Raw genomic sequence first — 20,882 nt, 5'->3', positions numbered from 1 at the left:
TGCATTTTGGGATAACAAATCTTAGCAGGACTTATACACTTAATGGTAAGGTCCTAGGGAGTGTTGCTGAACAAAGAGACCTTGGAGTGCAGGTTCATAGCTCCTTGAAAGTGGAGTTGCAGGTAGATGGGATAGGAAAGAAGGCATTTGGTACGCTTTCCTTTATTGGTCAGAGTATTGAGTACAGGAGTTGGGAGGTCATGTTGCAGCTGCAAGGACATTGGTTAGGCCGCTGTTGGAATATTGCGTGCAATTCTGGTCTCCTTCTTCCTATTGGAAAGATGTTGTGCAACTTGAAAGGGTTCAGAAAAGATTTACAAGGATGTTGCTGGGGTTGGAGGATTTACGCTATAGGGAGAGGCTGAACAGGCTGGGGCTGTTTTCCCTGGAGCATCAGAGGCTGAGGGGTGACATTATAGAGGTTTACAAAATTATGAGGGGCATGGATAGGGTAAATATGCAAAGTCTTTTCCTTGGGTCGGGGAGTCCAGAACTAGAGGGCATAGGTTTAGCGTGAGAGGGGAAAGATATAAAAGAGACCTAAGGGGCAATGTTTTCACAGAGGGTGGTGCGTGTATGGAATAAGCTGCCAGAGGAAGTTGTGGAGGCTGGTACAATTGCAATATTTAAGAGTCATTTGGAGGGTATATGAATAGGAAGGGTTTGGAGGGTTATGGGCCGAGTGCTGGCAGGTGGGACTAGATTGGGTTGGGATATTTGGTTGGCATGGACGGGTTGGACCAAAGGGTCTGTTTCCATGCTGTACATATCTATGACTATGAGAAGAGAGAGCCAGGAGAGGACGTGAGAAGTCTTTGGTAGGTAGGATCAAGGAAAACCCTAAAGCTTTTTATAGCTATGTCAGGAATAAAAAAATGACTAAAGATTAGGGCTTGTCAAGGAAGTAGTGGGAAGTTTTACTTCCCAAAGAGATGGGAGAGGTGCCAAATGAATACTTTGGTCGGTATTCATACTGAAATACAGGCTATTAGACTAGACAGGGGTGAGAATCATGAGGATATGTTAGCAATCCTGGAAAGTGAAATAAGTAAGTCCTCCTCGGTGGGATGGGATTTATCCTAGAAATCTCTGGGAAGCTGGGAGGAGATTGCAGAATTTTTGGCTTTGATCTTTGTCATCATTGTCTATGGGAATAGTGCCAGAAGTCTGGAGGATAACAAGGGGGGGTAGAGACAATCCTGGTAATTATAGACCTGTGAAGCCTTACTTCGGTTGTGAAGTGTTGAAAAGGATTATGAGAGAGAGGATTTATTATTATCTAGAAAGGAATAATTTGATTAGGGATAGTCAACAAGGTTTTGTGAAGGATAGGCAAAAGTGAGGAATGCAGATGCTGGAAATCAGAGTTTAGATTAGAGTGGCGCTGGAAAAGTACAGCACGTCAGGAAGCATTCGAGGCGCTGCCTGACCTGCTGTGCTTTTCCAGCACCACTCTAATCTAAACTTGGTGAAGAATAGGTCATGCCTCAAACCTTATTGAGTTCTTTGAGAAGGTGACCAAACGGGTGGATGAGGGTAAAGTGGTTGATGTGGTGGAAATGAATTTCAGTAAAGCGTTTGATAAGGTCTCCCCTGGTAGGCTAGTGCAGAAAATTCAGAGGCATGGGATTGAGGGTGATTTAGCGATTTGGATCAGAAATTGGCTAACTGAAAGAAGAGAGAGGGTGGTGGTTGATGGGAAATATTCATCCTGGAGTTCATTTACTAGTGGTGTATCACAAGGATCTGTTTTGGGGCCACTGCTGTTTGTCATTGTTATAAATGACCTGGATGAGGGCATAGAAGGATGGGTTAGTAAATTTGCGGACGACATAAGGTTGGTGGAGTTGTAGGTCGTGCCGAAGGATGTTGCACGTTATAGAGGGATGTAGATAAGCTGCAGAGCAGGGCTGAGAGATGGCAAATAGAGTTTAATGTGGAAAATTGAGAGATGATTCACTTTGGAAGGAGTAACAGGAATACAGATAAGATTCTTGGTCGTGTGGATGAGCAGAGAGATCTCGGTGTCTGTGTCCATGTGTATAGATCACTGAAAGTTGCCACCCAGGTTGATAGAGTTATTAAGTAGGTGTACAGTATGTTCGCTTTTATTGGTAGAGGAATTGAGTTTTGGAGCCTTGAGGTTGTATTATAGCCACTTCTACCCCCTCTGACAAACATCCACCACTGATGCCATATGTTCTGCAACTTCCGCTCCCATTGCAGCCACTTCCGCTCCTAATGATTTCACATACACCACATGTGACATCACCTCCGCCCCGCGCGTCATCGCTGATGTCACATGTTCTGTGACTTTGGCGCTGCTCACCACTACCGTTGTTGCCATCACTTCTGTACCCACCAATGCCATTCACCTGCATACTGCCCCCCCCCCCCGCCAAATGGATCCCACTGTCACCATACCCGCCCGCCCCCCCCAAAACCCTGAGGGGAACATCACCTCTGCTAATGACTCTATTCGCCATCCCCCTCCCCCCAGATCTTCCCCTCACTGAGGACGAATGATTAGTCCTCAGCAAAAGCCTTACCTTCATCCCCCTCCGTCCACGCATCAACAAATTCAATACACGTTGTGATTTCGCACACTTCTTCCGCCGCCTCCGAACTTACTTTTCCAATCGGGACTCCAGCTCAACTTCCGAGGACCCCTTCATCCGCCTCCAACACACTCCATCCACCTGGACACCCAATGCTGGCCTATTACCCGCCCTCAATCTCTTCATTTCCAACTGCTGTCGTAACATTAACCGTCTCAACCTGTCCATCCGTCTCCCCCGCTCCAACCTCTCACCCTCACAATGCGCACCCCTCCATTCTCTGCTGGAATCCCAACCTCCCCATCTAACCAGCTGATAAAGAGGGTCTGTGGTAGTTTGGCGCACTGACCTCTACACCGCTGAAGCTTGGCGCGAACTCGAAGATACCTCCTCCTACCACCCCCGACAATGACTTCATCCCTCCCCCCCCCCCCCCCCCACTCCCCCCCAATCACCAAACCATCATCTCCCAGACCATACACAACCTCATCACCTTGGACAACTCCCACCCTCAGCTTCCAACCTCATAGTTCAGGAACCCCACACCACCCGAAGCCAACCAGATATCCTAACCTGATTTGGTCCCATTTGCCAGCACTAGTCCCACCCTCTGTTTTCTAACTTTGAGCAGTACGGTAACCAAATGGCTAGTTCTCCCTGTATTCCATGAGATCTAATCTTGCTAACCAGCCTCCCATGAGTAGCCATGTCAAATGCCTTACTGAAGTTCATATGGATCACATCTACCACTCTGCCCTCATCAATCCTCTTTGTTACTTCTTCAAAAAACTCAATCAAGTTTGTAAGACATGATTTCCCATGCACAAATCCATGCTGACTATCCCTAATCAGTCCTTGCGTTTCCAAATACATGTAAATCCTGTCCCTCAGGATTCCCTCCAACAACTTGCCCACCACCGATGTCAAGCTCACTGGTCTATAGTTCCCTGGCTTTTCCTTACCACCCTTTCTTAAATAGATTAGATTAGATTACTTACAGTGTGGAAACAGGCCCTTCGGCCCAACAAGTCCACACTGACCCGCCGAAGCGCAACCCACCCATACCCCTACATAAAGTCCTTACCTAACACTACGGGCAATTTAGCATGGCCAATTTACCTGACTCGCACATCTTTGGACTGTGGGAGGAAACCGGAGCACCCGGAGGAAACCCACGTAGACACGGGGAGAACGTGCAAACTCCACACAGTCAGTCGCCTGAGGTGGGAATTGAACCCAGGTCCCTGGCGCTGTGAGGCAGCAGTGCAAACCACTGTGCCACCATGCCGCCCAAATAGTGGCACCACATTAGCTAACCTCCAGACTTCTGGCACCTCATGACTATCGATGATACAAATATCTTAGCACAGGGCCCACAGAGATCTAGGGTACACCTGATCAGGTCCTGGGGATATACCTACTAGAGAAGGTGCAAAACTTGACCTACACTTGGGAAATAAGGCAGGGCAGGTGACTGAGGTGTCAGTGGGGAAGCACTTTGGGACCTGCGACCATAATTCTACTAGTTTAAAAATAGTGATGGAAAAGGATAAACCAGGTCTAAAAGTTGAAGTTCTAAATTGGAGGAAGAATAATTTTGACAGCATTAGACAAGAATTTTCAAAAGCTGATTGAGGGCAGATGTTCACAGGTAAAGGGATGGCTGGAAAATGGAAAATTTTAAATTTTTAGATTTTAAAATTTTAAAAATTAGAAAGAGGTTACAGAGACAGCATATTCCTGACATTGAGGTGCAGGGAATGCTGGATGACTAGAGAAATTGAGGTTTTGTTTAACAGAAAAAAAAGCATGTGTCAGGTAAAGAATTAATCCTTAAAAGAGTATAAAGGCAGTAGGAGTATACTTAGGGAAATCAGGAGAGCAAAAAGGGCATATGAGATAGCTTTGGCAAATAGGGTTAAAAAGAATCCAAAGGGATTTTACAAATACCTTAAGGACAGAAGGGTAACTAGGGATAGAATAGTGTCCCTTAAAAAGATGAGCAAGGCAGCCTACGTGTGGAGATGGAGGAGATGGGGGCAATACTAAAAAAGCATTTTGCATCAGTGTTTACTGTGGATGTGGAAAAGGACATAGAAGATGCAAAATATGGGGAAATAGATGGGGACAGCTTGAAAAATGTTGATATTACATAAGTAGCGCTGGATGTCTTGAAATGCATAAAAGTGGATAAATCCCCAGGACCTGATCAGCTGTACCCTAGATCTCTGTGGTTATATTTTTCAAGCATTAATCCAAATATATTTTTGTTTCATAATATAAATTCAACTATTAGTTTCTTTAACGAACAATGGAATGACTATTTTATTAAAAAGAGGCAAAACTTATTATCACAGTTTGGAATATAACAGGTAATTCAGAAGGGTATATATTTATACTAACACGTGTTGCACACACATCAGTTAAAGGAAAAGCTAAAGCTTTCTCTGTGGAGATTAACTTTTTAAAAACAACTTTGGCTAAAGAATTGTCAGATCTTGAAGAAGAAAATGATGTGAAAATGTTCCTAGCGGCTTTTATCTGGTGTCCTGGTACACACAGACCGTTGTCACAAGACAGAGATGTTGAAAGGCATCAGAATTAGTTTTATTGTCACATGTATTCAAATGAGTTCCGTGAAAAGTTTACAAGTCACCACTTCTGGTGCCATCCTCGGTACAAAAGTACCTAGGTACAGATTCTTAAGTAAAAATTATTTGGAAAAGAAAATTTAAAAGATAAAGAAATAGAGTATTACATATCATAGGAATAAATTAGAAAAATGTAGAAATAATAACTTCAGAACAACAGTCCTTCTAATCCAGTCCACACTGGGACCTAGCCGCTAGTCCACGCTGCGCCATGACCTCAGACCACACTGGGCTTCACCTCGAGGCCAGGAGACCACTCTAGGCCCTGCAACAAATGGCCTTGCATCCTTCCTTTTGACTTTGCCTTTGTTTGCCCTTATTTCATGCTACTCCGTTTGCTTTTCAAGCTGTTTCCTTCTCCTCACTGATTTTGACCTTCTACCAAAGGGCTCCATCTACTGGCAGAAATTGGTTGGCACCAAGACTCTGCATTCCTGGCACAGACCAACGTCTGCCAGTAGGTAGAGTCTGATCAATCTTAAAAATACATCTGTAACTTTTAAAACTTGTATTGAACAGGAAGTTTGCCATTTGTGGTTTTTCTTCAATATTTAGTGATCTATTTTATTTTTAGAGTTATTTCAACCAGAAATGCTGTAGCACATGTATAATATTTCAACTTGTACGGTTTTTTTCCCATGCAAAATGTTGTTATAACTCTGCCTATAACATTAATTCTTATGGTATGATTCACTTAGTTATATTGATTATTTCTGGGCAATTCACAAAATCGCACAGAAAACAAATAAAAAGTACCTGTCAAAGCTTCCATTATTTCCATGTTTTCCAACATTAATTCTCTTCATCGAGAAGGTAGAGAAGGAATCAGGCAGTGTAACAGAGGTTTAAGTAGACAGTCTTGTTAATCTAGTATATATAAAGTTAGAAGTCCATCTTTGATTCCGTGTGACAGCAAGCTTTTCAGATACATATTAGCCTCTGAAATTTGCCATGGAGCAGGCAATTGAACTGGACCTCATAGAATGCAACCTACGCTATTAAAAGAAGTAGCAACAGAGATAGTGCATGCACAGGTAGTAATCTTCCAGGAATCCTTAGATGTGAAAAAGTCCCGGTGACTGGAACACTGCCAGTATAACACCTTTATTTAAAAATGGGACGCAGACAACGAACAAGTAACTATATAAGCCAGTTTGCCTCACGTCTGTGCTTGCAAACTGTGAATGCAGGGCTTGCATTCAGGGGACCCATGCCTGATAATAACTTTACTAGCATTCATTGAGGTAAGAAGTAGCATAGATGGGTATCGGGTAACTTGGATGGGGAAAGTGAATGCACTGTGGCCAAGTTTGAGGGTGACACAAAAATAGAACACATTCCTGATGAAGGGCTTATGCCCGAAACGTCGTATTTCCTGTTCCTTGGATGCTGCCTGACCTGCTGCCCTTTTCCAGCAACACATTTTCAGCTCTGATCTCCAGCATCTGCAGACCTCACTTTCTCCACAAAAATAGATGGGAACACCAGTCATGAGGATGACACAAAAAGTCTGCAAGGGGATCTAGACAAGTTAAGAGAGTGGGCAAGACTTGGCAGATGGAGTTTAATGTGAGGTTATGCACTTTGGCAGGAGATGAATCTTATTTAAGATTAGATTACTTACAGTGTGGAAACAGGCCCTTCGGCCTAACAAGTCCACACCGACCCGCCGAAGCGCAACCCACCCATACCCCTACATTTACCCCTTGCCTAACACTACGGGCAATTTAGCATGGCCAATTCACCTGACCTGCACATCTTTGGACTGTGGGAGGAAACCGGAGCACCCGGAGGAAACCCACGCAGACACTGGGAGAACGTGCAAACTCCACACAGTCAGTCACCTGAGTCGGGAAATGGAGGAAGACTACAGAAATCTACAGAACAGAGGGATTTGGGTGTCCTCATCCACAAATTTCAAGAAGCTAATATTCAATTTAGCTGTTAATAGGGAAGTAGGCTTTTATTTCAAAGGGAATGAAGTGTAAAGGTAGTGAGGTTTTGCTAAAATTGTATAAGGTTATAGTCAGACCAGCCCAAATACAGTTTTTGGTCCTTCTCATGAAAGATATATTGATATTGGAGGCAGTCCAGATAAGGTTCACAAGGCTGATGGAAGGTATCAAGGAGTTGCATTATGAAAAGAGGTTGAGTTGATTACTACTTATTGGAATATACAAGAATGAGAGGTGGCCTTATTGAAACATTCAAGATTCTTAGGGGACCTGACAGGTTCAATGTGAAAAGATTGTTCCTCTTGTGGGTGTATCAAGGACAACAGGGTATAATCTCAGAATAAAGAGTTGTGTCTTTAAAACAGAGATTAGGAGGAATTTCTTCTTGTGTGTAGTATATCTGTGAATTTTTTTTACCGCAAAGAGCTGTTGAAGCTAAGCCATTAAATATATTCAAGACAGAGAGATTTTTAATCAGTAAGAGAATCAGGATTATGTGGAAAAGGCAAGAAAGTGAAGCTGCTGATTATCATATCACCCATGATCTCATTGAATGATAGAGCGGTCTCAGTGTGCTGAATGACTTACAGAATAGCATTGAAGAAAGTAGATGGTATATAGGCATCTATAGCAAGAGGATTTGAATATGGGAGCAGATATGTCTTGTAGCAATTGTATCGGACCTTGGTGAGACGACGCCTGGAATATTGCTTGCAATTTTGGTCTCCTTATCTGAAGGAACATCTGATTATGGAGGAATTAGATCAAAGGTTTACCAGACTGATTCCTGGGATAGCAGGTTGACAATATGAAGATGATTATATTCACTGGCGTTTAGAAGAATGAGAGGGGACCTCAAACCAAAAATCTAGAGAATTCTAAGAAGACTAGACTGTAAATGCAGAAAGATTTTCTAGTGACCAAGAAGTCCAAAACCAGGGGTCACAGTCTTAGGATTCAGAGCAAATCATTCATAACAGAGATGAATTATAAAATCCCTACTGTGAGGAAGTATGCCATTCGGCCCATCAAGTCCACACTGACCCTCTGAAGGGCATCCCACCAGGACCCACTCCCCTACCCTATCCCTGTAACCCTGCATTTTCCCATGGCCAACCCACCTAATCTGCACATCTTTGGACTGTGGAAGAAAAATGGAGCATTCCAACGAAAGCCACGCAGGCATGGGGGAAATGTGCAAACTCCATGCAGACAGTCTCCTGAGGCTGAAATTGAATAGGGTCCCTTGCACTGTGAGGCAAGGCAACAGTGCTAACCACTGAGCCACCATGCTGACATTTATTTTCTCAGCAAGCAGTGGTTTCAGAAAAGGAGATAGGTAGAATTCCATGGGGCTAAAGGAATCGGAGAGTATGGGAAGAAAGTGTGAATAGGGCGCCAGGTTGGATGGTCACGTGATCATAGGTTGACTGCGTTACATCTATTCGTTTGCTCTATGGTTTATGTTTCTGTGTCTGCTGCAATGTCTTACTGTCTTAGCTTGAAGTCAATGTCGAGTAATAGGCTTTGCAGCACAGACTGAAAATAAGGGCTTTGGCTTTGCCAGTATTTAATAGAGGAAGTTCCTGTTCATTTAGGGCTGGATGTTGATAAGTAACCTGGTAAGTGTAAGGGTTTGAGGTTGAATTTGGAGTCATCATTGTGCATTTGAAACCTGGCATTGTGATTTTGGAAGATGTTGTTGACAGGTAGCATGTAGATGAGAATTAGGAGTTGGGCACTATTGGGGAACTGCAGTAATGAAAAGTGAAACCATTGGATATGATTCTGAGGCTGCAACTAAATGAGTCCATGCAACTGGATGATGGCTGGAGGGTGGTGTGTTCACCATGCCTAAAATTGCAGGAACGTGAAAGGATAGTTTACTGTTATATAAGATGTCACTTGTAATTTACAATACTATGAAAATCTAAATTATAATATTAAGAACAAGGCTCTAGTTTCTGGGCTGGTATTACATCATTTTTGTAGTTTTTTGGGAGCATTTGATCTATTTTACTTCCTCTGTTGCTCACTTTCTCCACTCTGAGTTATGAGAGTAGCTCAATCAAACTGTGAACATGTTTGGACATATTTAATTCAACCTTGTGTTAGTTTCCTAGTCCAATACTTGGAAAAGTGATGGGCCATATGGTTAAACATAGTAGAGCCGTACATATCTCATAATGAAATTAAGGACAGAATGCTGCTTGCATAAACCTTCTCCAGCAACTTGTGATATCTTAAGATTTGTGTATGTCTTCCATGCCACAAGTCACTGCCTGACTAGCATGTTAATAATCATGCACTTCTAAGCATATTATTTTTCAGTAAGTTATGATCCAATGTATTTTTGAAACTGGTTGCCCCCAGCCCCCCATGTCACTATTTGACATAATGAATACCTTTTTCAAGTTTGTTGATATATATCATTTTACAAATTGTATCTGAATCTTGTTGATACATTTATTCGCTTTCTTTGATGTTTTAAACTCCTTGTTTGATTGGTTATATGAAAAGAGATGCTGGTTTTAGCTTAAATTTAAACAGGTTACCTCAAGTGATACTTAGTATATTGTCTGTTCTTTGCAGGATGAGTATTCTTTAAACCTTTTGTGATGAAACACAAGTCCATTCAGAACATGAATAAAAAGTGAGGTCTGCAGATGCTGGAGATCAGAGCTGAAAATGTGTTGCTGGTTAAAGCACAGCAGGTCAGGCAGCATCCAAGGAACAGGAAATTCGACGTTTTGGGCCTGAGCCCTCCTTCAGGCCAGAGCCCTTCCTGATGAAGGGCTCTGGCCCGAAACGTCGAATTTCCTGTTCCTTGGATGCTGCCTGACCTGCTGTGCTTTAACCAGCAACACATTTTCAGCTCCATTCAGAACACGTATAATTTTTGAGCATACAGTATTTGTATCCAAACCATCTCCTCTTTAAAGGGAGTCTATTGTTCAGCTACAATTTTTCTTGTCAGCCTATTGTTCCCATCTATCTTTCCCAACTCTGTTCTTGCCCCATTGAATTTAGCTGTCCTCCAGTTAATTATTCTTACTCGGGATTGCTTATTGTCCTACTTTTAATCATCATACTAAATCTTATGACTCAATGATCATTGTCTCTGAAATATTCCCTCAATGATAGTTAATCTACTTGGCTCATATCATTTCCAAGAATCAGGTCCAATGTGCATCCTTTCTAGTTGGACTGGACATGTAATGATGTAGGAGATTTTCCTAAACATCATCTAGGATCGTTTGCTGCTCTCTGCCTTTAATGCTACCACTGTCGCAATTTACATCTGGATAATCAAGGTCCCCAGTCCAACAAGTCTATAATGTTGGCATTTCTTTGTAGTTTCCCTGCAGATTTGTTCCTTTATAACCTTCTCACTAGCTGGTGATCTCTATAACTGTACACATTTTGTTCCTTAGCTTTAGCCAGGTTGATTCTGACTTTGAACCCTCTGGGATATTCTCTTTCTATTGTACTTCAAAACTGCCCTTCAAGACCACCATCTCTCCTCCTTTTAATATATCTGTTCTCTACACCTTGTACGCAGGCATATTTAACACCCAGTTCTGCCATTCCTTGAGTTGGGTCTTTGTTATTGTCATAGCAATCTGCATTTGTAACTCCCCAATCTTAATTTGATATTCTGTGATTTAGATTTCATTGCTTTCTTCATTACAATGAGTTCACTTATTGACTTCACTTTCATTTGTATACTAATGCTATCTGTGTCTCCAAGTATTTTGTGCATTCTGGTAGTCCTTTCTAATTCTCTCACTTGGTTCCCACCCCTTGCCAAGTCAGTTTAACCAAAACAAAGAAATTTTCATTTATGAAAAGTGCTAGAAACTTATCAATCTGAGACGATGATGAAGAATCTAATAGAGAGTTCAAAGAATGGTGAGAATGTGGAACTTGCTATCACAGCGAGTGATAGCATGGATCCATTTAAGGGACATTTAACAAGCATGTGAGGCAAATGTGAGTGGAGAATTATGTTAGATTAGATTAGGAAAGATGGTTGGAGGCACAAGTGTGGCATAAACAATGGTTGGACCAAATAACCTGTTTGTATCTCCCATGTACCTAATCTCATGAATGTCAATGAAATGATGAGTGGGATGGTCAATACATGAGGTTCCTTCAGAGGGTGCACAGAAGATTTAACAATGATTTCAAAGATGAGGGATTTTTATCTTTAAGGTTAAGCTGGAGAAATTGGGATTTTCTTTCAAGGGAGGTTGAGATTTGACAGAGGTGCAAAGATTATGGTGGTTTAGTAAACATAGACAAAGAAAACCTGCCCCCATAAGAAGATGGGATGAGGATGAAAGGATATAGATTTAAGATTTTCAGCACGAGATTTAAGGAGCTAGAACTGTCTTCCCCTATTGGTGGTAATGACCTGGAACTTGGTACCCATGAGATAGGTGGAAGCAGAGAAGATGAATGCTTTGAAAATGAAATTGGATGAGTCGCTTGAACAAAAACATACAGGGCTACAAGGACAATGAGAAATGAGGATGATTAAATTGCTCTAGTAAGACCTGACATGGATGAGATGGAGGAAAAATTGTTCTGTTCTGTAATAACTACAATCGGTGCTGTTCTGAGACTGTCCAAGGCTGGAATGCTATTTATTTTGTGTCTACCCTCCAATGTTTTACTCCTACAATGTGCCGAATTACAGTTTGAATAGATGACTGTCAGTTGCAAGATTCAACAGTTTGTTTCTATAAAATGCTTGTCATTTCTTTTAACACCATTTTCTTTCAATTTAGATGGTGGAAAACCAGTTTATTCTCTCCTTCATGCATCGTTTCCTTGAATATCGTGGAGCAACAACCTACTTTGCATTTTGCTTTCCATTCACATATTCTGAATGTCAAGAGATGTTGATGCAACTGGATGAAAAGTTTGAATATTGTAAACACCTGACTATGAAGAGGTAGGATGCAGTCTGAGAATTTCAATTGAGCACCTTGTGCAATTAATTTTCCAAATATTTCCATGCAAATATTGTTGCCCTTTGAGAAACAACTTGTATTTAGCTTTTGTTGATATGTAAGTTGATGACTGGAAATACACTGCTGCTGTTCACTTCAATGAGCTTGCTTCCCATTAGTTCATAGTAGACCAGCATGAGGCTGGAAGAACACAACAAGCTAGGCAGCATCAGGAGGTGGAGTAATCGACATTTTGGGTTCAGATCCTTCATCAGGACCTGATCATCAAGTTACTGTCATGTATTTGTGACTGTATTGAAGACCCATTATGTGTACATTAGATGAATGCTGTAATTGCAAAATCAATAAGAAATGGTTGTTCTACAAACATTTTGAAGATTAGGGAGTTGGTGATATAGATATTAGGCAGTAAATAGGCGATTAATGTAATGTGGTAAGATATTGAGGAGAGATGCTAAGTTGGGGTTTCTGCGGCTTCTAATGTGAAATGACCTGAATTCAGAAATGCACCATTTGCTGCTCAATTTTGCAGATGCTAAATTATCCGCCAAAAAATTACAGATGACGCTGGAACAAAATTTCAGTCAGTTGAATTCAGTATAGAACAGTGCAAGATATTTCACGTTATAAAATAAGAATAGTAGAAATATTGAATGGTGCTGAACCAACTAAGAGGATGGCGAAAAAATGTCTGGAAGTAAGGATGGATTCAATACTTACCATCTCAATTGCAGTGTAGTAAAGCAAACAAGTGACAAACCCTTAAAAACCAATGGTAGTGATAATATCAATGCAACTAGGGAAATTGCAGAACTGCTTAATAATTACTGTGATTTGGAATTTACAGTTGAGGAAGAAGCCAACATTCCAAATGTCCATTGGACCAGGGTTAGTGACTCTGCAGAATTAATGTAAACAAATAACAAATAAAGAAGAAAATTTTAGGAAAGAGTGAGAGCTAGCTAAGACCAGATGATTTCAGTCCCAAGAATTTAATGGAAGTAGCTTAGAGCTATAATCTTGCAAAGTTTCTTATTTTAGATTGCAAGTCACTCTTCTATTCAAGAAAGATGAGAGAGAGAAACCAGGGAATTATAGACAAATTTTATGAACATTTGTTGTCGGGCATGTTTATAATTAAGGACCAAGAGACTGAAATGGCACATTTTCAGAACTACTTGCCTGATGAATCTAGTTGAATGGCTTTTAAAAGCTAAGTACAGTATACAGAGAAATAGAAATGTCTATAGTTATTTACTATTGAGAAATCAGCAGGAAACAGGGCAGTGATGATGGCCAGGTACTCTAATTGGAAAGATTTGACTCATGGTATCCAACGAGAATCTACTTTGGGATCTCAGGTATTCTTCATATTTATTGACCATTTAGATATATGGCATTAGATTAGATTATCCATAATTTTATTGAACAGGAAACTAGGCATTTGCTGCTGTTTTATTTTCTTATGTCCCTAAATCATATTGCCCACCCACATGTGCATAGGTTATTTTCTTTTTGAATCCTTTAATCAAATTGTGCCATCCCTGCCCCATCCCAATAGCTGCTCATGTTGTATAAGTGATGGGTGGGATTTCTATGCTAAACATCGTAGTTTCTTGTACTCAAAAACAAGGAGGAGCCAGACATGGACAAAAGAGGCTAGTCCCTTCTACTTGCATCTGGTGATGCTAAAATTGCATATTATTATTGTAGGAGAAAGTGAGGTCTGCAGATGCTGGAGTATCAGAGCTGAAAATGTGTTGCTGGAAAAGTGCAGCAGGTCAGACAGCATCCAAGGAACAGGAAATTCGACATTTCAGGCATAAGCCCTTCAATTCGGGCTTATGCCCGAAACGTCGAATTTCCTGTTCCTTGGATGCTGCCTGACCTGCTGCGCTTTTCCAGCAACACATTTTCAACTATATTATTATTGTATCCTTGAATATCCCTTTAATCTATTTTGATACTTCCCATTATATTCCATTCCAGATGATGGATTATTTAGTCTCATTTTCAGACATAGAATCGCAGTGCATATCAAAACAGTATAAATGTTGTTGGTGATTAGGATATTGCTTGAATATTCTGATCAAAAAACAGGATTATTCAGTCTGGCTTTTAGATGTATACCTGAATATAAAAGTTGTTGAGAGGCATTTGTCTCTGATGAGGCTCTGGCTATTCACATTGCTTGATATAAATTGTTTTAAGACCATAAGACATAGGAGTGGAAATAAGGCCATTCGGACCATCGAGTCCACTCCGCCTTTCAATCATGGCTGATGGGCATTTCATCGCAGGTGAAGTAAGATGAATGGTCAGAATATAAAGATTGACTAAAAGGTTAACTGGGGGGAAGAAATTGAATTGAAAGAGCAAGCTAGCTAGGAATGTAAAAACAGATAGCAAGATCCACAAGCATTTAAAAAGGAAAAGGGTAATTGTTAGTCTTGTAGAGAGAGTCAATAAAAAAAGGTGGATGACATGAAAAAACTTTTTGTCATCACTATAGAGAGTACAAAAAAATTGCTGTATTAACTGAAAAACTGGAGGTGGAAGGAAAGGGAGGTGCAAAGCAAACAAATTTGAGCTGTGAGAATGACAATATGAACTTATGCAGATAAATTCAACCTAACTTCATAGTGGCTAATTACATAGTAGATCTGTTCTGAGGAAGGATCACTGGACCTGAAACGCTAACTCTGATTTCCCTCCACAGATGCTGCAAGACTTGCTGAGCTTTTCCGGCAATTTCTGTTTTGGTTCTGATTTCCAGCATTCGCAGTTCTTTATTTCTTTTCACATAATAGATGTATTGTTGGTAATTTTCCAAATTTCCCCAGATTCGTGAAAATATTTCCTACTTTCACACTGGAAAGTAGGAAATATTTTTTATCATAAAGGCTTTTTTCTCCTCGGTTAATCCAGAACTAGGAGGTGAGACTGTTTTAAAATTACGAGTCTCCTTTTTTTTGCTGAGGGTTGTGCAACTTTGAATGCTCTACCTCAGAAGGCACTGAAGGTGGGTGCCATTATTTATTTTAAGGCAGAGGTTAGTCAATGAAATCAAGGGTTCTGAGGTAGATGGGAATGTGGAATTCAAAATACAAACAGATCAGGTGTAGGTTTGAGGAGCCGGATGGTCTACTTCTACATCTGTTCCACATGTTCTTTCTAAATTGTAGAAGGTAGCAATTTTGCTGCCCAGGGGAGACTCGACAGCACCTTGCATTTGACGTAAAGGATAAAGTTGACTGTATAGTTCTTTTTGTCTCTCTCTGGATTTTTCTCAGTCCTGTATAAAGCTCGCAACCAACAGGATGCAAAATTGCTTGATTTAGGTATGCAATAATTGATTTAAAAGATCAATAGTTCTGATAAAGATTGCAGATGCTACTGATGGGATCAAAGACAGTAGCATATTCTCTTCTTTGCTTGTCTCTATAGTTGAGGGGGTTTGTTTGATCCTAGATTTTCATACTTTGCCAATTTGAGATCGATGAAGAATTAACTAGCTGGGAATTGTAGGTGAGTGCATGGGAAAGATATTTGATGACTTTGATTTTGGAGTTAACTAAGACTAAGAAGGAGAAAAGTGCGTAGGCTGTTCAGCTCTTCGAGCCTGCTATCCCATTCATTATGTTGGTGGCTGATATTTCACACCTCATGTTCACTTTTTACTCTATTGCCCTATTGATCAAGAATCTAGCTAGCTCAGCCTTAAATATGCATAAGGACACTTTCCCCACAGCTCTCCAGGACTTCCAAAGACGCTCAACTGTCTGAGAGAAGGAATTCACTCATCTCAATCTAAAGTCAACGCCCCTTAATTTGAGACCATGCCCTTTTGGTTATAAACTCTCCCATGAGGGGAACATGCTCTCAGCAAATATCCTGTCAAGCTTCTGAAGGATCCTATATGTTTTCAATGAGGTCACCTCTCATTCCTTTAAATTCTAATGAGTCCGTACTGGTTTAATCTTTGCTCGTAAGACACTATCTATATCAGGGATCATCCCAGTGAACCTTCTCTGAACTGCCTTCAACTAAGTTGTTTGTTAAAGAAAAATTCATTGAAGACATTGGTGTACATGTGGCCGGTCTTTTTTATTGTGATTACTGGCAACAAATCTAATGAATCTCATGGATAAAGATCAGAGGGGGTGGGAGCAAATCTTTATAGAAAGAGTCATGGCGAAGTACAGCACAGAAACAGACCCTTCAGCCAACGTGTCCATGCTGACTAGATATCCTAAACTGATCTAGTCCCATTTGCCAGCACTTGGCACATATCCCCCTAAACCCTTCCCTTCCTGTTCATAAACCCATCCAGGTATCTTTTAAATGTTGAAATTGTACCAGCCTCCACCACTTCCTCTGTTGACCCATTCCAAACATGCACCACCCTCTGTCTGACAACGTTGCCCCTTAGATCCCTTTTATATCTTTCCCCTCTCACCCTAAATCTATGGCCTGTAGTTCTGGACTCCCCACCCCAGGGAAAAGACCTTGTCTATTTAGCTGCAAATGTGTTGCTGGTCAAAGCACAGCAGGCCAGGCAGCATCTCAGGAATAGAGAATTCGACGTTTCGAGCATAAGCCCTTCATCAGGAATTATTCCTGATGAAGGGCTTATGCTTGAAACGTCGAATTCTCTATTCCTGAGATGCTGCCTGGCCTGCTGTGCTTTGACCAGCAACACATTTGCAGCTGTGATCTCCAGCATCTGCAGACCTCATTTTTTACCTTGTCTATTTACCCTATCTATACCCCTCGTGATTTTATAAACATCTATAAGGTCACCTCTCAGCCTCTGATGTTCCAGGGAAAACAGCCCCAGCCTATTCAGCCTCTCCTTATAGCTCAAATCCTCCAACCCTGATAACATCCTTGTACATTTTTTCGGAACCCTTTCAAGTTTCACAACAACTTTCCAATAGGAAGGAGACCAGAATTGCGCACAATATTCCAAAAGTGACCTAACTGATATTCTGTTTGGCTACAACATGACCTCCTAACTCCTGTCCACAATGCTGTGACCAATAAGGAAAGTATACCAAACTCTTCGTTTACATCCTATCAATTTATTTTTTATCGAACTTCTTTGGCATCATCTTCTGAGCAATATTTTAAATTGAAGCTGTGATTTGCTTTTTCAAAAAAAGTGTACTTTACTTTTACTGCCAATCAGAGTAAGCGATGTCAATATTAGACATTTCTGTGTCAGCTATTGAAATACAGAGCTGAAAATGTGTTGCTGGAAAAGCGCAGTAGGTCAGGCAGCATCCAAGGAACAGGAGATTCGACGTTTCGGGCATAAGCCCTTCAGGAATGACCTGCTGCGCTTTTCCAGCAACACATTTTCAGCTCTGATCTCCAGCATCTGCAGACCTCACTTTCTTATTGAAATACAGAGCAAAGTCCAAATAACCTGCCCAACATTGTACCTCCCACTCTAATCTCTGGTTACCTCTGCTTTACCATTGCAAATTTCTTTGTGCACCATTCAGTAGCCTTTGAGCAAGATTGTAAATTTGCACTGAATTGAAGATGGTTTTGTGCTGTAGACCTGTATTGAGAAAGAATTTAATTGAGACTGCTCAGTCCCGTTCTTATATTATTTTTGTGGTTAACAGGCAAATAGATCATCCATTTCTTCTGTCAAGATTTAATTTGACCTCCGATCCCAAATAAAAGGTCAAAGTATGACGCACTGATTCACTGGGGTCCTCCATTTGTAATTGTTTATGGTCTTAACACAGGAATGTCTGTGTTGCATATTTGAGTTCCTATAGGCTACTAGCAAGAACTTGAAGATGGAGTTCTCCTTCAGTTATCCCTAAAAAAAACCTATCTCTTTACCCTTTCTTTGTATACGGGGAGGCAGTTTGACTTGAACATGTACAAATATTCCTTTTTGAAGTGTATTATCTTATTGTATGAATTTAAATTTGTGAAGTGAATAACTTGTAATTCTAGGAAATTTCACTTCAGTCCTCCAGATAGTATTTACTATCACCGTGAGCCTCTGTGTTATTCCTTGGACAAACGACGTGTTGATCTTATCACCATTACTTCATGTGATGGAATGGCAGCAGAATGTGAACCAAGACTTGACAAGCTTTTTCCAGATGATTCCATTCCTCGCCCAAAGCAGTTTCCTGGGAAACAAGTAAGAAAATCAAAACTTCTGTATTCAACATATGAAGACTTAGTTGACTTTCCAGCAATTCTGTTCAAAAGCCACACGTTGAGGTCTTAGTTTAAAAATTGTTTACCATAATCTCTAGGTTTAAATTTGGTTTATTCATATAATTAATCCATATAGAAATAGGCCTTTGATCAATATTTGATAAAAGCTAATCCTACACCTCTACTTTTTCTTCATTGCCACAAAGCTTTTCATTTTCAAATATTTATCCATATTTCCTTTAAAAGTTTAGTTGCATCTGCTTCCAACACCTTTCCAGGCAGTACAATCCACATACAGTATCCCGTATCGTTTTCCCTAATATTGCCTATGGTTTTTTTTGGACAAGTATTGAAATCTGTATTCTCTGGCTGCTGATATTGTTCTATTTTCATGATTGAATAATGCTATCAAATCTTCTCGACTTTGAGGGGTCAATCCAAGTTTCTCTAGTCTCTCCATGTGACTGAAGTCTTTTATCCTCAAATGAACATGAACACTTCACACTTTGTTTGGAGTTGTGATGCACTGATTTAATTCTTATTTCCAGGCCTTAGCAGCCAAATGAAGTCCTTAGAAACATAACTCATAATTGTTGGCTGTCTTAATATAAACTCAAAAACGGTTTTAGTATTTTGAGAAAGAACTTGAGTGCTGCGCCCGATTCTACAAAACAACTGTGGGCCAAAGCAAAGCTCAAGTCCAACTTTATTTTAACTGTTAATTCCCAGGCTAAATAAATCATCCACAGTCAAATGAACTTCTGTGATCTAAATCATTTGTCTCTGTGATTGATTGATTGTATAAATTAATTAAATCAAGCTTTTTTTCTGTTCTAGGTGTTTTTCCTCAGCAGTCGAGTACATCCTGGTGAAACTCCCTCTAGTTTTGTTTTCAATGGTTTCCTAGAGTTTATTTTACGGGCTGATGATCATCGTGCTCGTATGTTGAGACGAATATTTGTCTTTAAACTTATACCCATGTTGAATCCAGATGGTGTAGTGAGGGGACATTATCGGTAAGCATGCAAATGTTAAGATGTTCTAATATTATTCAATCAGGGAACTGCTGCGATTATGCCTTTGAATACCTGGTTCTGCCAACATTGGTTGTAGCACCAAATTAACAAATTATCAGTATTAGATTCTGGTGTGCATTGGAAATACAAAAACTGTATTGAGCTTTAGGAAACAGCAAGAAAGTGGAATTAATAAGAGAGCTTTACCAGAAAGTCAGCATTGGCACAGTGGCTGAATGCCTTAATCTGTTCTGTTTCAATTTATGTTTCTGTGTTTTGTATTTTGCAGTACTGACTCTAGAGGTGTGAATCTGAATCGTTCATACTTGAATCCAGATTTTAATTTGCACCCTTCAATCTATGCGGCCCGTGCAGTCATCCTGTATCATCACGTTAACAATCGTGTGTCTTTGGGTAATTGTGACTGGAAAAAGTTCTCTTCATTGTCATCCAGTGGTCCTCTATGCACAAAAGACTTGAACCATTCCATCAATACGACTTCTACCTCTCTTGAGACCACTCTGTCAGAGATGGAAAAAAGCAAAAATATAAAAAACTTTGAAAATGGGGAAGTAGATTGTATAATTTCCTGTAAAGATATTGACCATTCAGATTCATTAATTCAAGGCAAAGATAACAATGGGCAGCCACTTTCAGAAACACACAATGGAAAAACAGTTTCATCGAGTGGTAATGGCGCACTTTGCGAGAAGGCAACTGATAGTTTTGACCCTTCAGAAACTGTTGAGCACATTCCTCCACATGAAAGTGGAATTGCATACTATGTGGACTTGCATGGCCATGCCTCAAAGCGGGGTTGTTTTATGTATGGAAATTCACTTCCTGGTGAAAATAACCAGGTTAGTATTAAGTGTATTATTTGTTCAGTGAATCCCAAGACTAACACATTTTGCAGTTGTTGTGGATATGTTCACTGAGCTGGGAATTTGGTTTGCAGACGTATTGTCCCATTTCTAGGGACATCATCAATGCTGTGGAGTCTCCTTTGAAGTGCTGCTGTACTGTGTCGGTTGGAATTTATTTGGTTTCGTTCCCGCTGCTTCCGGTTGTTTGTTGCAGTGGTCAGTATATTGGGTCTAGGTAAATGTGTTTATTGATAGAGTCCATTGAGCGTGGCAAACATCTAGGAATTCTCTGGCTGTCCTCTGTTTGACTTGTCCTGTTATTGTTGTGTTGTCCCCAGTCGAATTTATGGTCCTTGTCTTCTGTGTGTTAGATGCTAAGGATAGCTGGTTGTACCGTTTAGTGGCTAGTTGATGTTAATGAATGCAGATCACTAGTTTTCTGCCTGTTTGCCCGATACAATGTTTTGTGCAGTCTCTGCATGGAATCATGTACACCATGTTTGTCCTGCACATGATGTCCTTGGTGAACATACGTATGACAACTGCAACTGGCACCCGAGCTACAAATCTTTACACAACCCTTGAACTAACACATTTTATCTGAGTACATAGTGATTTTATTGCATTCTAACATAAAATATAAAATGAGATCTTATTATTATAGA

At 40.5% G+C, this 20,882-nt stretch overlaps 1 protein-coding gene across 9 annotated transcripts in view; it reads left to right on the top strand.

The window, feature by feature from the left end:
• The window catches only part of agbl5 (AGBL carboxypeptidase 5), a 119,258-nt gene that overhangs the window by 14,879 nt on the left and 83,497 nt on the right, over positions 1–20,882 (top strand). For 8 of the 9 annotated variants that reach the window (XM_060854084.1, XM_060854056.1, XM_060854036.1 and 5 more), the window contains 4 exons: positions 11,958–12,124; positions 18,123–18,315; positions 19,173–19,351; positions 19,641–20,211. In XM_060854084.1, coding sequence (XP_060710067.1) covers positions 11,958–12,124; positions 18,123–18,315; positions 19,173–19,351; positions 19,641–20,211 — 1,110 coding nt within the window. The remainder of the gene's footprint in view (positions 1–11,957; positions 12,125–18,122; positions 18,316–19,172; positions 19,352–19,640; positions 20,212–20,882) is intronic. The other variant, XM_060854046.1, reaches the window with a different exon arrangement.

Source organism: Hemiscyllium ocellatum, chromosome 3, assembly GCF_020745735.1.
Source record: "Hemiscyllium ocellatum isolate sHemOce1 chromosome 3, sHemOce1.pat.X.cur, whole genome shotgun sequence".
Lineage (NCBI taxonomy): Eukaryota > Metazoa > Chordata > Chondrichthyes > Orectolobiformes > Hemiscylliidae > Hemiscyllium > Hemiscyllium ocellatum.
Note: the sequence above shows the minus strand (reverse complement) of the source record. Positions and strands in the feature narration are given on the sequence as shown.